Source organism: Heteronotia binoei, chromosome 11 (assembly GCF_032191835.1).
Source record: "Heteronotia binoei isolate CCM8104 ecotype False Entrance Well chromosome 11, APGP_CSIRO_Hbin_v1, whole genome shotgun sequence".
Classification (NCBI taxonomy): Eukaryota; Metazoa; Chordata; class Lepidosauria; order Squamata; family Gekkonidae; genus Heteronotia; species Heteronotia binoei.
Genome location: NC_083233.1, coordinates 9,348,826 through 9,365,888, shown reverse-complemented (window position 1 = coordinate 9,365,888; position 17,063 = coordinate 9,348,826). Strand labels below are relative to the sequence as shown.

Sequence of the window (17,063 nt, the reverse complement as noted above, 5' to 3'; positions counted from 1 at the left end):
GAGCAGGCTGCCATTTGAACACTCGGGACTGTTCGGCTTAAGTACAGTCGCTTCTGTGCTGTAGAAACAGGTCCTGCCGTATTACTTGGGTGTCAGGCCCAAGGCTGGCTTGTCCCATAGTGAAGGGCCAGTGATAGGCGAAGGGCCTGTGACGTCAGGGTGGTGTTGAGAACCAGGGTGACGGTTGCAAGGCAGGTCTGATCCTGCTCTCCGTTGATGGGCAGTGGAGATGCTGGCTCTCTTTTCATGCCTTTCCTCCCAAGGCAGCTTGCAGAAAACTTATGCAGGCTGATGCTGGGGGTAATATTTTGGCAGCTGGAGTCACAGCTTCTTGCTGCGCCTGAGACAAGAGGCAGGGTGAGGTGCCCAGTTATTGGCTCTTTTCTGCCCATGGCATCCTCAGGCTGGTAGGTGGCTGCTGGCAAGGAGGAGGGTTTTGCTCCAGGAAAGCAGACAGAAGTTGGGGGTGCTCCTGGGGCCTTCTGTAAGGTTTGTGTGCCAAGACTGGACGACGGGGCTGAGGAGCTTTTCTTGGCTGGAGCTGCATCCAGACATGATAGACAGGTGTCCCAAAACTGCCTCCATGTTGATAGAATCCTGACTGCAGCAGCTTCGTCTGTGGCTGGCAAAGAGAGACAATAGATCACTTGAGCTGCTGTCTTAAGCTTGTGGTTAAGGCTGTGGAAAAGTACAGAAGAGAGCAACTAGGATGATTGGGGCACCTTTCCTATGAGGAAAGGCTGAAGAGTCTAGGTCTTTTCAGTTTAGAAAAGGGACAACTAAAGGGAGGGGGGTGGTGGCAGGAATTTCTAAAATTATGCACAGGATGGAGAGAGTTGACAAAGACAACTTTTTCCCCCTCTTCCAAAATGTTAGAACTTGAGAGCATCCAACGAAGCTGATGAGCAGTAGATTCAGAACAGACAAGAGGAAACACTTCTCGACTCACAGAGTGATTGAAATGGGGGATTCACTGCCAGAGGATGTAGTGGTGGCCACAGGGGATCAGACAGATTCATGGATGGGTCTATTAGTGGCAACCAGCCGTGGTAAGTAAAGGGAACCTCCACGTGCAGAGGCAGTCAGCCTCTGAATACCAGTGCCAGAAACCTCTATGCCCTATGGTTGGCCCTCCGAAGTAACCGGTTGGCAGCTCTGTGAGCCACGAGGGATGCTGGACTAGAGGGATCACTGGTCTGATCCGGCAGGGCTCTTCTTTTTAAGGATGGCAGTGATGGTTATGAGGAACCTGCGGCTGCCTCTGAAAATGGCAGCCCTGCAGTCCCCGGCGTGAAGCCATCACTAGGTGGATTTCTCATTCTGCATCATTTTGGCAAGGCTGTCCAAATGGCACACTGGCCTATGGTAGTGAATGGCATGTTATGGCACGGCACCACCTGAACATCCAAAGTAAGGCCCTGAGGCTCAGACTCTGAGCGGGTGAAGCATGGCAGTCAGGAGGCGGGCCCTGGATAGATTAGGGGGAAGAGTGTGCTGGGGGCGGTAGACGACAACTCGGGCCAAGAGCTTGACTGTGCCTAGTGCCCCTGCTGAAGGTGTGAGTGTGTGGTGCAAAGCTCAAAAGCCCTCAAGCCAAACAATCCCCCTCAATTCTGCCCCCTCATCCTGAGGTAGGAACATTGGCAGAGGATGAGCTGAGGTCTAGACTGTTTCTGCGCTAGGATGGTGCTAAGGAAGAATTCATTTCAATTTCCTCTCTGACCATTTTTTGTGGTGCCAGTTGGGGGCACAGCAGGATCAGAGTCAGACAGGAGAGTGGGGTTGGGGGAGAGGGAGGAAGCCTCTTGGATAAAGGCAGATGTACTCCAGGCTGCTCTTGCTTGATCCAGGTAGGAACCGGATTGAGATCCGCCCACCCAGAGGAAGGAATCTCACTTGCCATATCAAGGTTTTCCAGTCTGCCCAGTGCAAATCCCTCTTAAACGAGCACATCTTTCTTTTGGATACGGAGAGGACCATGCATATTTTTATAACATTGCCCTGCCTTGGATGGCCCAGGCTAGCCTGATCTTGTCAGGTCTTGGCAGCTAAGCAGGGTCAGTCCTGGTTAGTTCTTGGATGGGAGACCACCGAGGGAGCAGATGCAGGCAGCGGCTCACCTCCCGGAACGTCCCTTGCCTTGAAGACTCCGTGGGCTTGCCATAAATAGAACGGGTCTTGTTCCAAACAATTTTTATTGGTAACATATGGCAATATATTCAATTTCTTATATCATTAGTAACGACTTTTTTTAAAAAAATCCCATATATTACTTTCTACCTCCCCCTCTCCCCTTTACTTGACCCCCGCCGGTGTACGAAATTCAAAACATCATTTTAAAAGGTACCCCTCATTAATAAGAGCCAAAGTTCATATCTTCCCCCCACTATACTTAATCATCATCAAAGATTGTCCAATGTCCTTTTATTTTCCATTCTTTTCCCACGTAGCTTCTGAACTTCTTCCACTCAAATAAATAGAACGTGTCTTGACAGCACCTCCCGCCACCACCAGCACCACCAAAACATTTTACCTGAGATGCCTTTTTGTACTTGGTGAATGAAAGTAAAAAAAGGGTTTCTCATAGGAACGCTCATCAGAGAGTCAGACCGGCTCCTCTCTCTGTTGTGCAGGGGCACTCCTATGTTTGCCTTATTGTTATTGTATATATTGGTCTATGACCGTAATAAAAAGTTCGTTTGTTCGTTCGTTCGTTCATTCAGTTTGGTGTAGTGGTGAAGTGTGCGGACTCTTATCTGGGAGAACGGGGTTTGATTCCCCACTCCTCCACTTGCACCTGCTGGAATGGCCTTGGGTCAGCCATAGCTCTGGCAGAGGTTGTCCTTGAAAGGGCAGCTGCTATGAGAGCCCTCTCCAGCCCCACCCACCTCACAGGGTGTCTGTTGTGGGGGAGGAAGGGAAAGGAGATTGTGAGCCGCTCTGAGACTCTTCGGAGTGGAGGGCGGGATATAAATCCAATATCTTCATCTACCTCACAGGCTGTCTGTTGTGGGGGGGGGGAAGGTAAAGGAGATTGTGAGCCGCTCTGAGACTCTTCGGAGTGGAGGGCGGGATTTAAATCCAATATCTTCATCTACCTCACAGGCTGTCTGTTGTGGGGGGGGGAAGGTAAAGGAGATTGTGAGCCGCTCTGAGACTCTTCGGAGTGGAGGGCGGGATATAAATCCAATATCTTCATCTACCTCACAGGGTGACTGTTGTGGGGGAGGAAGGGAAAGGAGATTGTGAGCCGCTCTGAGACTCTTCGGAGTGGAGGGCGGGATATAAATCCAATATCTTCATCTACCTCACAGGGTGTCTGTTGTGGGGGAGGAAGGTAAAGGAGATTGTGAGCCGCTCTGAGACCCTTTGGAGTGGAGGGCGGGATATAAATCCAATATCTTCATCTACCTCACAGGGTGTCTGTTGTGGGGGAGGAAGGTAAAGGAGATTGTGAGCCGCTCTGAGACTCTTCGGAGTGGAGGGTGGGATATAAATCCAATATCTTCATCTACCTCACAGGGTGTCTGTTGTGGGGGAGGAAGGGAAAGGAGATTGTGAGCCGCTCTGAGACTCTTCGGATTGGAGGGCGGGATATAAATCCAATATCTTCATCTACCTCACAGGGTGTCTGTTGTGGGGGAGGAAGGGAAAGGAGATTGTGAGCCGCTCTGAGACTCTTCGGAGTAGAGGGCGGGATATAAATCCAATATCTTCATCTACCTCACAGGGTGTCTGTTGTGGGGGAGGAAGGGAAAGGAGATTGTGAGCCGCTCTGAGACTTTTCGGAGTGGAGGGTGGGATATAAATTCAATATCTTCATCTACCTCACAGGGTGTCTGTTGTGGGGGAGGAAGGTAAAGGAGATTTTGAGCCGCTCTGAGACTCTTCGGAGTGGAGGGCGGGATATAAATCCAATATCTTCATCTACCTCACAGGGTGTCTGTTGTGGGGAAGGAAGGGAAAGGAGATTGTGAGCCGCTCTGAGACTCTTCGGAGTGGAGGGCGGGATATAAATCCAATATCTTCAATTGTTATTGTAATGACAGCCTAGAAAATACAGCCAGGGCTGTCTCTACAGGCTGAACTGTCTTAATTGAATAGTGTGGAGGCGTTTACATGTTTTTAAAAGCATTCTTAAAAGTTTTTGACATCATCAGGCTCTTGCTTTTGCCCTACTTGTATAAACAGTAAGTGTTCTGCTTGCTTGCTTGCCTGGTGCAATGGAGGAACAGTTTCTGATAATCATCTTGATACGGTGGGATTGGTTTCTTCTGGGCCGGTTTAAGGTGGTTGTCCCCCCCCAGCCAGGCACATTCCTTTCCTTTCCTTTCCTGGATCCACACCGTTGCCGGCTGGTTCCAAGAGGGCATGGGGGCCAGTCAGACTGCTGCACCACTGAATGCCAAAGGTGAGCAGAGCCCCTGTGGGGCACTGGTGTCTTCCTTAATATGGTTCCCCCAGCAGTTGCCCGGTGGGGCACTCTGGATCACTTAACACTTGTGATCAGCCTCCAGAAATAATTGCCCTCATTGCTTTCCTTTTCTCCCCCTCTCTCCCAGCCGCTTTCTCACCCTCTTCATCCGTCGCCGCAATCTCCACCTTTCCGCCTCCTCTTGGACAGGTGCCACTCCTTGCCTCTTTCCCAGAGCACCCCAATGGGGCTGGATCAGCTGGGCTGGAAGAGGAAATTGTTGCTGAGTACCGGAGGTAAGTTGCATTTCGTCTTGCAGGAAAAATTGGGGGAATTAATCCTTCATCCTCCTGTTGGTTTTTGCCACTGGAAACTGGGCTTTGTTACCATTTGAAAAGAGAAAAAGTGCATCTGTTAAAGTGAACAGCCCAGTTTGAAAACTGACTGGAGACCCGATGCAGAGACTTGCCTTCAGTCTCACAGCCGAGTCCGACTTTTTGCGACCCCATGGACCAAGCCACGCCAGGCCCCCACCACAGATGCAGAGACACACCAGAATGACCTGCCTGCCAAAAACCAGTTTGCAAACGCTGTTCTGTCCTTTGCCCTTCTCTGGCTGGCAATAACTTCTTCATGGTATCCTGGGACCTGCATACTTTCCCCAGTCTTTGCAGCCTGCATTTTGTTAATGTCTGGATTTTATTATGCATTTCATTAATTATTCTGCCAGTGTATTAATGAATGCATCCCATTCACTCCCTCAGCTTCTTTTCACTTGAATGCCAGAGCTGAGATCTGAGCCTTTTTGATCCGGGTCTTCTTGAGGCCACCTGCATGGAGCTGCAGCACTGCAGCACAGACTCATCCTAGATGGATGTGCAGCATGCAATTGCTCTCTAATAGGATAGAGGCCTCTGTGAGAGCTTCGAAAGCATGCTTTCCTAAGGCATGGTTCATCCCAGTTTGCAAAGTTCTACATCTGAGTAACAAAAATGGGGAACACACATACTGGATGGGGGGATACACTTCTGGGTAGCAGTATGTGTAAATGAGATCTCGGGGTAAGTTAAATATGAGCAGTCAGTGTGATGCAGTGGCAAAAAGGGCTGATGTGATCTTGGGGTGTATCAACAGAGGCATAACAAGGTGTTCTAGTCCCACTGTACACTGCATTGGTCAGGCCACACCTGGAGTCCTGTGTGCACTTCTGGAGGCCTCGCTTCAAGGAGGATGTGGACAGAATGGAGGGGGTGCAGGAGAGAGTGATGAGGATGATCAGGGGCCCGGAGACCAAGAAGCCCTGTGAGGAGAGGCTGAGGGACTTGGGCATGTTCAGTCTGGAGAAGAGGTCGAGGGGGGATAGGATGGCTCTCTTGAAGTCTTTGAAGGGCTGTCCCTTATAGGAGGAGGGCAGGCAGCTGTTCCAGTTGGCAACAGAGGAGAGGACTTGCTATAAGGGGTCTAAATTAAGGCAGGAAGGTACTAGCTGGATATTAGGTAAAACGTTTTGACAGTAAGAGTTGTTCAACGGTGGACTTGGCCACCAAGGGAAGTGGTGAACTCCTCCTTCCTGTCAGTTTTGATGCAGTGGCTGGACAAATGATGAGATGCTCTAGGCTGATTCTGCATTGAGCAGGGGTTGGAGTAGGTGGCCTGTATGGACCCTTTCAACTCTTTGATTCTATCCCAAATCCAGCTAGGCTTAGTAGGCACCTCTCTCCCAGGAAGGGATGATAGGCCTTGGGAGGAGAGGGGGGGAGGGGTGGAAGGAAGGAAGGAAGGAAGGAAGGAAGGAAGGAAGGAAGGAAGGAAGGAAGGAAGGAAGCCCATGTGCTCTTTGTGATGCGCCCAAGACATGTGCAGTGTGTGCTGACTCAGCTGCTGTAACCCGGCACATGGCATCTTCTCCAGGGGGGGGGGGTGTCACTCTGAGAGAGAGAGAGGGCTGTGTAATAGGGGGGAGCACAGTCACACCCCATCCAGCAGCCATGGAGCCTCTCTGGATGTTCTGAGGGTGAGTCTCCGGGGAGGGAAAGGCTTTTGATTCCTGGGCTGATTAGATGGTACCCTTTAATTTTAGAGTGCTGAATTCCTCCCTCGCTCCACCTGCCTCTCAGTACTTGGCTGCTACCCATGTAGCCATATAAGGCGACTGCAGGGAAGGAGGAGGAGGAGGCCTTCCGCAGAATAACGGAGGGTGCTTTCATGCATCTGAGATCTGCTTAGCTGAATTAACTGTGGCTGAATGGGAGAGCACGTGTTTTGCATGCAGAAGGTCCCAGGTTCAGAACGTGACACCTCCTGTTAAAAGAATCTCAGGGAATGGTCCCTAGAACAGACCGCTTTGCCACCTGGGACTCTGAACACCCACTGTCAGTCAAAGTAGACAATGCAGAGTTGGGCCTGAATATCTCTCAGAATTACAACTGATTTCCAGGCAGCAAAGAGCAGTTTTCCCTGGAGAAAATGGCTGCTTTGGAGGGTGGTCTCTGTGGCAGTGTATCTTGCAGATGTCCCTCCCCTCTTCCAACGTGGCCCTCCCAAAGGCTCCACCCCCAAATCCCCAGGAATCTCCCAACCTAGACGTAGCAACCCTCCTCAGTTTAAGGCATCATTTGCCGATGAGGACCATTTTGTTCAGCATCTCTCTGTGAGCGAGCAGAGGCTTCCAGGAAATTGACAAGAAGGTATGATGAGGCAGGCCTCAGATTCAGCAGGAGCTCACAGGAGCACAGCTCCTGAACCTTTCTGATGGTTCCCATTTCTCCTCCCCACCTGCGTTGTCCATTGAATAGTAGGTGCAGCTGCATAACAATCCCTAGATTAGGATAGTGGGCAGCCAGCCAGCCAGGGGCCTCCAGCAGCCCTCATTAACCTCTGGAGAAGCCTGCACCATCCTTTCTGCACTTCTAATGTGATTTTGGGTGGTAGGTGGCTTGCTGGCCTTTTGACCATGGGGAGGGGGATGGCTCAGGAGAGCCCTAGGCAAGTGAGGCCTGCTTGGGCTGGCTGGATCTCTAGCCAGCCCAAGCACGCCTCGCTTGCTTGGGGCTCTCTTTTCTTACATCAGGTTGCTTTTGGCTGGTGGGGGGGGGCAACATATGCTAATGAGTTATGCTAATGAGCTCCACTACCTATTTGTCTACAAAACAACCCCTGGACGGAGGTAACCCTCCCGCTTTTGATATCAGGAACCAAAGGCAGCCATGTGGGAAAAGAGCTGTGGCCGCAGCCCACAAAGCATTTAAGGCAAAGCACCTGGTTCCATTTGGGAGAGTTGAATGGGTTTATAATCCAAGGGCACTAGGGTTGCGAATCAGGTTGTTCATCCAGTTATGATGACCAGATGCAAAAGAGGTTTGGGCACCCCAGTGCCTTGACAGCTGCAGGAGAGGGACGTTTGAAGAGGTGCACCCGCGGCCAGGTCAGGGTGTTTTGCGTGTTGCCCCCAAAGCAATGGTTCACTCGTTTCCCAAAAGCTCCCAAAAGAGTAAGGTGGCTTTTGAGTTCCACAAAGCTCTTTCTCAGCTTATTGAACGCAAGGAAAAATGAGACAGTGGTGTAGTGGTTAAGTGTGTGGACTCTTATCTGGGAGAACCGGGTTTGATTCCCCACTCCTCCACTTGCACCTGCTGGAATGGCCTTGGGTCAGCCATAGCTCTGGCAGAGGTTGTCCTTGAAAGGGCAGCTGCTGTGAGAGCCCTCTAAGCCCCACCCACCTCACAGGGTGTCTGTTGTGGGGGAGGAAGGGAAAGGAGATTGTAGGCTGCTCTCTGTCCTTGAAAGGGCAGCTGCTGTGAGAGTCCTCTCCAGCCCCACCCACCTCACAGGGTGTCTGTTGTGGGGGAGGAAGGTAAAGGAGATTGTGAGCCGCTCTGAGACTCTTCGGAGTGGAGGGCGGGATATAAATCCAATATCTTCATCTACCTCACAGGGTGTCTGTTGTGGGGGAGGAAGGGAAAGGAGATTGTGAGCCGCTCTGAGACTCTTCGGAGTGGAGGGCGGGATATAAATCCAATATCTTCACATACCTCACAGGGTGTCTGTTGTGGGGGAGGAAGATAAAGGAGATTGTGAGCCGCTCTGAGACTCTTCAGAGTGGAGGGTGGGATATAAATCCAATATCTAAATCTATATGCTCCCATAGTAAGACTACCCCAGAAAATAATACCCTTTATCCATCCTTGGCACCATTCACCTCATCCTTCTGCGGATGAAACTGTGCTACAGTTTGGAAGTTTCTGCATGACAGGTGAAGGAGCCCTGTACTCGGTCACCCTACATTGGTTTTACCTTAGTACAAGAGAATGTGATGTTAGACTTCAAGCCCAAGCAAACGGGTGACTTGAGTTAAGGATTAAGGACTTGGGAGCTGGGAGGGAGTGAGCAGACCAAATGGGTCCTTTTCCAAGGCTGTTGTATTTCTTCCTCCCTTTGAATCTCACCCCAACAGCGGAGAGTGACTTGGGTTCCAAAACTCTGGAAGTACGGCGTCGAGATGGCAGAAATGAGAGGAGCCGATGGAAACCCCTGAAGCCTGGAGCGGAGCAACTGCTGCTCAGTAAAGTAAGCACCCCCCCCCCCCTTTCCTGGTCTGAAATCTGTTTCTAACTGTCTCACTAGCTGTGTTAAAGTGCTGCACAGTTAGCAGTGAAAATTAAGAGTTTGGTGGAAGCATTTGGTTTGGTGGAAGCATTTGCAAAATGCATGTGGGTCGGTTTTCTTGAGCAGGCGTGGCATTGTTGCTTTTTAAATTCACAATTCATCTTTGAATTATTTTAATGAAGACATAAAAATGAGCACATTAACTTCCCATTTCTGTCAGATATCAGTTGGGGAGTTAAAACCTCCTTCCCCTTGGCTGATCTGTTTTCACAGATGGAGAAACTGAGTACTTTTAAAATTGTTTGTGGCTTTTGATGAGTGCTTTTTTTTTGTCTTTGGGAAGATATTATTGTTACTGAAGCTGTCTCAGCAGCACATTTGTGCAATTACTTTATTCCAAAGGAGGCTTCAGATATCAATCAAGGGATTCCTCATTTAGATAAAAATGCAGTCAGCTCTTCGGTGAATTTGGAATGGGGGGCCTTTCAGTGAGACGTTTAGAGGATTTTTGCAGATGCTCTTCGAGAGCATTTTCAGAGGAGGTTGCCAGGTAGAGCCCGGGATCACACTGGTTGTGCTTGATGGAGTTGTGGGTGGAGCCTGGACACTGTCGGCTGTTGTGCTTTGATCCTTGGTCTCACATGTTATTTTTTCCATGGCATCAGCAATACCAATTTGTGACCAAAACATGTTAATTTTCCAGTGGCAAAGTGGTAGAGTGAGACCGTTTTCGCACACAGCTTACCACAGGGTCACGTTCCTGTTCTGTCCGCAGCGTCCGTCGGATTTCCCACTATCTGCGCCGAAGTTACAGGAAGTGCTGCGGCTTTTGCGTAGCAAACGTAAACCGCTAAAACCCAGTTTACGTTTGCTACTCAAAAGCCGCGGCACTTCCTGAAACTCCGGTGCAGATAATGGGAAATCCGACAGACACTGCGGAGAGAACAGGAACGTGGCCGCGTGGTAAGCTGTGTGCGAAAACGGTCTGAAATACACAAACTGGCGAGGAAATGGGAAAACTTACTGCTGTAGGGTCCCAGGCCATTTGTAACCCCACTGTTAGAACAGCAGTAGGTCAGAGCTTTCACTGGCCACTGCCTGAGGAGGGCGGGGCAACTCTGAGCACGAGGCTGCCGTGGGAGGCTGAGTTCTTAGGCTTGATTTGAGATGGAGAATCCCCCTGGTGGGTCTTGCAGGTGCCCCGCGTCTAACTGATATGACATTACTGTGTGTGCGCCTCTGCAGTGCATGCGCTGCGATCATGCCTGCCTGGGCTGTGGATCTCTGACATGCTAAAGCGGTGCATCATGCAGGAGGGAGCCCAGGAAACCTGAGACACGCCTGCCAGTGTCACATTTCAATCAGGCCTTAGATGGTGCTGCAGAGATGAAGGTCTGGGCTCTGGGTTGGGGGCAGCAGGACCATAGAAGAAGAAGAAGAAGAAGAAGAAGAAGAAGAAGAAGAAGAAGAAGAAGAAGAAGAAGAAGAAGAAGAAGATGATGATATTGGATTTATATCCCACCCTATACTCTGAATCTCAGAGTCTCAGAGCGGTCACAAACTCCTTTACTTTCCCACACACACACACACACACACAACAGACACCCTGTGAGGTAGGTGGGACTGAGAGAGCTTTTTACAGCAGCTGCCCTTCCAAGGACAACTCCTGTGAAAACTATGGCTGACCCAAGGCCATTCCAGCAGGTGCAGGTGGAGGAGTGGGGAATCAAACCCGGTTCTCCCAGATAAGTGTCCGCGCACTTGACCACTACACCGAACTGGCTCTCAGTATCCCAGGGCATCTCATTTGGGCCTGATTGTTGCTGTATATTTCCCTTTAGTTCTGCCGCCTTGCCTGCTGCAGCAGACCTTGATACACATGGCTATCAGTTTTCATTCTTCTACAGAAAAAAAATGTTTTATTGGGGACTTCTGGCTGCTGCTGAGCCTGGATTCTGTACTCCGGACAGGTTTTGCAGCATTTGGAAGTCGGCTTGCAGGAAAGGCTGATTGGCATGCAAGAGCCTCTTTGTCTCCTTGCCAAGGCCACCACCTTGACACCACCTTTAATTGGGCATTATTTCTTCATCGATTTTTGCAGGCTGGAATATAATCCGTAGCGAAGCATCCTGTTTGTTAGGAGCCCTTCACTTAACTCTCTTTGGTTTCAGCTTGGATCGTAATGACCGCTGGTGCTGTTTCAGTTTATTTGCAATGGAGCTGAAGTGTGTTTCTCCTCCAAATCTGGTGCTGTGTAATGCAGAGCCTCAGGCCTCCAGAGCAGAGGACTGGTCAGGAGAAAGAGTTGGGAAGCAGCTGGGTCAACTAGGGTAGCTATTCAGCACTGCCAGATGCTAGCACAGGCTGTCTGAATACCGCCATTGCCTTGGCATGAACGGTTGTGTAGACCTGCGTCTTTGCAGTAGCACTGTCAGTGCAGAGTGCATAGAGTTTGTATCCAAAGAGACTGAGGCTGTTGGACCTAAAAGCTGGACCTTGAGAAGGATCTTCTCCAGCTCAGCTTCCAGGTGCTCAGTGGCTAGGGCTGGTCCAACTGGAAAATCTGGGGTCTGAAGGTCCTGCTCCATTGACCGGTCAAGTCCAGAAGGTCAGATTTCCAGGATTTAGACCAAGCCTGGCCAGCCCAGAGGCTGTGCCCAGAGAACAGTGTGGTACAGTAGTCAGGGCTGGACGAGGGCCAGGGAGATGCTGATTCAGGTCAAGCCAAAGAATGACCATCACAAGATTGCTTGTTTGAAGAGTTGATCATTGCTCCTACACCAAGCTCTAACAGAGAGGAGGAAAGAGGCAAAAACAAGTGGAAGGAGATGGAAGCCGCAGGGGTGGTATTGTGTAGTGCAGGGGTCCTCAAACTTTTTAAATAGGGGGCCAGTTCACTGTCCCTCAGACTGTTGGAGGGCCGGACTGCCGTTACTGTACAAGGCCGCGGGCCGTCAGTTCTCCGTCTTCTGCATCTCTCTCCCTTCCCCACACCACACACCCCGGCCTGGGAACTCACCTCACCTCGGTATCACCTCACACTCTGTCTCCGCCGCCTCAGCCCAGTGCCGGAAGTGTGCATTGCTAACGCGAGTTTAAGTCAAACGTCACTTCCGGTCTGATTTTGCCATAACCCGGCAGGCCGCATAAACGTCCTCAGCGGGCCGCATCTGGCCCGCGGGCCGTAGTTTGAGGACCCCTGGGGTAGTGCCTTGTGTGCAGCTTGGAAATCAACAAATGGAACAATGGAGTATTCTCAGTGCGCCAGTTCTAGTCTGCATAAGGCCAGATTATTTGGGGGGGGGGGGGTTGTACTTTTATATGTGTGTGTGTGAGGGCGTTTGCAGCTGGAAGACATGGCGACCTCTGTTGACTGACCCCTACTGGGGGCCTGGAGGATATTCAGAGAGGTGGCTGAATGAAGCCTGTCCCTGCCTCCTGATAGCTGGTGTTCCAACACTTGCCAGAGTTGGCCTTCTTAGCTTCCAAGATCTGATGAGATCAGGCTTTTCTGTGCTGTCCATGTGAGGGCATGGCCAGATAATTTGGAACTCCAATGACTAGGGAGAAATCTGGATGAGGAGAGTTTCAGGAGTGCCCCTAATAGAACTGTTGTGGGAGTCACAGGCCTGGGTAGGTCACCTTTCCCTCAAAGCTCTTTTGCGCCCACTAGGCCATGGAGAATCAGTTTGCATATTTGCATGGGTGGGTCTGTTCTCCAAAGGCCTGTTTGGCCCCACATACTGATCCCCTCATGTGTAGACAGGCTTCATAATAGAGCTGGTGCTGTTTACACCAGTGTGTGTTCCGGTACAGTGTTACTGATAAATATGTTCAGGTTCCACGTCTATTGCATCCAGCATTCAAGATGGTGAAATCATGGAGCCTCTTCATTCCTTACACTTGAAATCCATTTTCTTTTTCCTTGTGAATGGAACTCTGGGTAAGCTTTTGAGGGGAACTGAGTAGGCCTGCTGGGACTGAGGGCAGTTGTTTTGGGAGGGGGGAACCTCCCGTCCACCTGCTTGGCCATTCCTGCTCTAAGCAGCAGAGGCTTTTGGTCAACTAGCCAGGCCAAACAAATTGTAACTTGAGTGTTGGCAAAAGCCTGTATCCAGGAAGACAGCACTGTTGTTCACCAAAAGAGGATGTGATGGAGGACAACGGACCAAGTTCAGTTTATAACCGGTATCTTAGACTATTGTCAGCCTCACCATATTATATGACTGTGTTTCCAGCTCTCTGCCTGATGCTCTGCTCCAGTCAGCCAGCTTCAATAAATCGAATTGAGAGCCAGTTTGGTGTAGTGGTTAAGCATCTGAACTCTTATCTGGGAGAACCGGGTTTGATTCCTCACTCCCCCACTTGCAGCTGCTGGAATGGCGTTGGGTCGGCCATAGCTCTCGTAGTCCTGGAAAGGGCAGCTTCTGGGAGAGCTCTCTCAGCCCCACCCACCTCACAGGTTGTCTGTTGCGGGGGAAGAAGATAAAGGAGATTCTGAGACTCTGATTCAGAGAGAAGGGCAGTGTATAAATCTGCAGTCTTATTTTTCTTATTCTTCTTCAAATTCTCTATTGGCCCATTCAATTTAACGCCCCTCCCCCCATAAATTTGTATATTTGCTGTTCGTTACTTTGATTGTGTGGATCACAACAAACTATGGCAAGTCCTTAAAGAGATGGGAGTACCAGACCACCTCACATGTCTCCTGAGAAACCTGTATAAGGGTCAAGAAGAAACTGTCAGAACGGGATATGGAACAACTGATTGGTTTAGAATAGGAAAAGGAGTTCAACAAGGATGTATATTGTCATCCTGCTTATTTAATTTATATGCAGAGTACATCATGTGGAATGCTGGCCTGGAAGAAGCACAAGCCGGAATTAAGATTGCGGGAAAAATATCAACAACCTCAGATATGCAAATGACACTACTCTAATCGCAGAAAATGAGGAGGACCTAAAGAACCTCTTGTTAAGGGTGAAAGAGGAGAGCACAAAAGTAGGCTTGAAACTCAACATCAAAAAAACTCAGATCATGGTGTCTGGCCCCATCAAACTTTGGCAAATAGAAGGGGAAGACATGGAAGTAGTGACAGACTTCACATTTCTGGGATCCAAGATCACTGCAGATGGTGACTGTAGTCATGAAATTAAAAGACATTTGCTCCTTGGGAGGACAGCTATGGTGAATCTGGGCAGTATAATAAAAAGTAGAGACATCACCCTGCCAACGAAAGTCCGTATAGTTAAAGCTATGGTATTCCCAGTAGTAATGTATGGTTGTGAGAGCTGGACCATAAGGAAGGCCGAGCGCAGAAGAATAGATGCTTTTGAGATGTGGTGCTGGGGAAGACCCTTGGACTGCAAGAAGATCAAATCAGACAGTCCTAAGGGAAATCAACCCAGACTGTTCCCTGGAAGGTGAGATGCTGAAGCTCAAGTACTTTGGCCACCAAATGAGAAGGGAGCACTCCCTGGAGAAAATCCTGATGTTAGGAAAGACAGAAGGGGACGGCAAAAGATGAGATGGCTGGACAGTGTTACTGATATAACAAACAGACTTCAGAGGATGGTGGAAGACAGGAGGGCCTGGTGTGACTTTGTCCATGGGGTCGCAAAGAGTCGGACTCGACTGTGCGACTGAACAACAAGAACTTCTGTGATAGTATAACTATGCCAAGAGTAGATGTTCAGTGAAGCTCAGCATGTTTCTGGACCCACTTCTTCTAGCTCTGATCAGGCAAAAAGGCAGGATATAAATATTATAAATAATTCTTTCCATCAGGAAGTATACAAATGGGATGGACATAGAGATTAAACTTTCTCTTTCTAATGCCTTGGGTAGATCCTCTGTAATCATGGTCCAGATGTCTATGCATGAGTGAGTCTGTCGGTGAGTTCTCCTGAGTGGCATACAAATGCTGTCATGCAGATCAGCTGCTGTGGTTCTCTTCCACCCCACCCCCCACTAGGTTATGATTCAAAAAAGTTTCTACGGTATTTAACGTCGTCTTGGATTAACCTTTGACTAAGATTAATGGGCATAGCCCCCCCCCCCCAGAGAGGTCTTTAATACCCTGAACAGTGAAAAAAAAAAATCCCCCTTGCTAGGGAGCTGCAGCCTGTCTTCCAAACCAAACAATGTCATCAAGATGGCTAAAGACAATTTCCCCCTACTTTTTTTGAGCCACAACTCATGAACCAAATGACCAACTTCAAAATTCTAGTGCTGTTGGAAAGAAGATGATGATGATGATGATGATGATGATGATGATGATGATGATGATATTGGATTTATACCCTGCCCTTCACTCTGAATCTCAGACTTTCAGAGCAGCTTATAATCTCCTTTACTTTCCTCCCCCACAACAGGACACCCCGTGAGGCGGGTGGGGCTGAGAGAGCTCTTATAGGAGCTGTCCTTTCAAGGACAGCTCTGTGAGAGCTATGGCTGACCCAAGGCCATTCCAGCAGCTGCAAGTGGAGGAGTGGGGAATCAAACCTGGTTCTCCCAGATAAGAGTTCGGACACTTAACCACGACACAAAACTAGCTAATACATTGCCCTGCAAATAACTAATATTAATGCCTCTGTCCATAACTAGGCTTGTGATTCTTTTAATCTGCTAAGGGACATTTCCATGATTTTGCATGCTGATTCACTGCCCATTTTCTCTATATTTAGGACTGCTTGCCATTCTATCCTTCTGTCTGATGAAGTGTGCTTAGAGCACACGAAAGCTTGCATTCTGAATAAAATTCTGTTGGTCTTAAAGGTGCTACTTGACTCTGTTTTGTTTATTTATTTATTTGTAATTTATATCCCGCCCTTCCCACCAGCTGGCTCAGGGTGGCTTACAACATATAAAATCTAACAGGACACACAAAAGTTTAAACATTTCATATAATTTACATAATTAAAATTAAACCACTCAAACAATTTACATATAAAACATTAAAACATTCTACAGTCTTATAAAGCTACGCTCGATTTCAGATTTGAGTGCCGGTTAGTTGTAAGCCTGCTGGAAGAGGGTTGTCTTACAGGCCCTGCGGAATTGAGCAAGGTCCCTCAGGGCCCTTACCTCTTCCGGCAGCTGGTTCCACCAAGAAGGGGCCATTTTGTTCTGTCCATCACTGTTTTTGTAATATAAAACATAAAGTAATAGTCAAATTTGCCCACGTTTTGTAAGGCTTACATCATATCCACATAGTCGCCTAAAATATATTGGAAAGTTGTAGCTTATTTTTCTTTTCCAATGAACCCTGGCATGAAGAAATTCATTTTGACTTGCCACTGTTCCGTACATGAGAACGGATCTACATTCTATGTGTTTTTTCCCCAGTGCAACTGGATAATAGATCGCTGTAAAGAAACAGCTTTTAATTTGGTTTAATAGAGGCAATTCCTGGAGGTGCATTTTGGCGCCATGGATGTGGGTGACCAGAGGGTGGCATCGCAACTGCCTGCTCACAGAGGTCAGGTGACAACTACATCCCATGCAGAGTTCAGTAATGTGAATGGCAGAAAAGATGCTTTCAGCTGCTTCTGAAGGCCTCCTGAGCTTTGGTTACAGCTTCTGCCAGTGAGATGCTGAACTGTGCTGCATCTGAGGCAGAAGGCCTCGCTATAGGAGGGCGTTGAGGGGGAATCATGGGTCCTGCCGATTACGGTACTTGGGGTCACTGGTCTGTAGTGGTCCTTCATGGCCTAGAACCTCTCCGCAGCCTCGGGAATGCGACAGTCATCACAATGTGGCGGAGAGGACAGAGGGACAGCGTGAAGTTGTTGTGGGTTATATCTGAGCAGGCAGATCAGAGGAGTTTGTAGCTGAAATGGGCTGGGTTGGGGATCTGATGCCGAATCCGCAATAAACATACAAATACTGTGATTTATCTAATCTAAACAGCAACCAGATATTGTCGTGTTTCTCTTGGGCTTTTTTTAAAAACCACTTATATACAATTTGCCTGACCCAGGCCAGCCTGATCTTTTCAGAGCTTAGAAACCAAGCAGTCTTTGGAGGGGAGGCCACCATAGAA

The 17,063-nt window shown here is 49.0% G+C and overlaps 1 protein-coding gene across 2 annotated transcripts in view; it reads left to right on the top strand.

The window, feature by feature from the left end:
- Nucleotides 1-17,063, top strand: part of ARHGEF9 (Cdc42 guanine nucleotide exchange factor 9) — a 497,418-nt gene that overhangs the window by 113,503 nt on the left and 366,852 nt on the right. For both annotated transcript variants that reach the window (XM_060249023.1, XM_060249022.1), the window contains exons 3-4: nucleotides 4,563-4,710; nucleotides 8,868-8,980. In XM_060249023.1, the coding sequence (XP_060105006.1) occupies nucleotides 4,563-4,710; nucleotides 8,868-8,980 (261 nt within the window). The remainder of the gene's footprint in view (nucleotides 1-4,562; nucleotides 4,711-8,867; nucleotides 8,981-17,063) is intronic.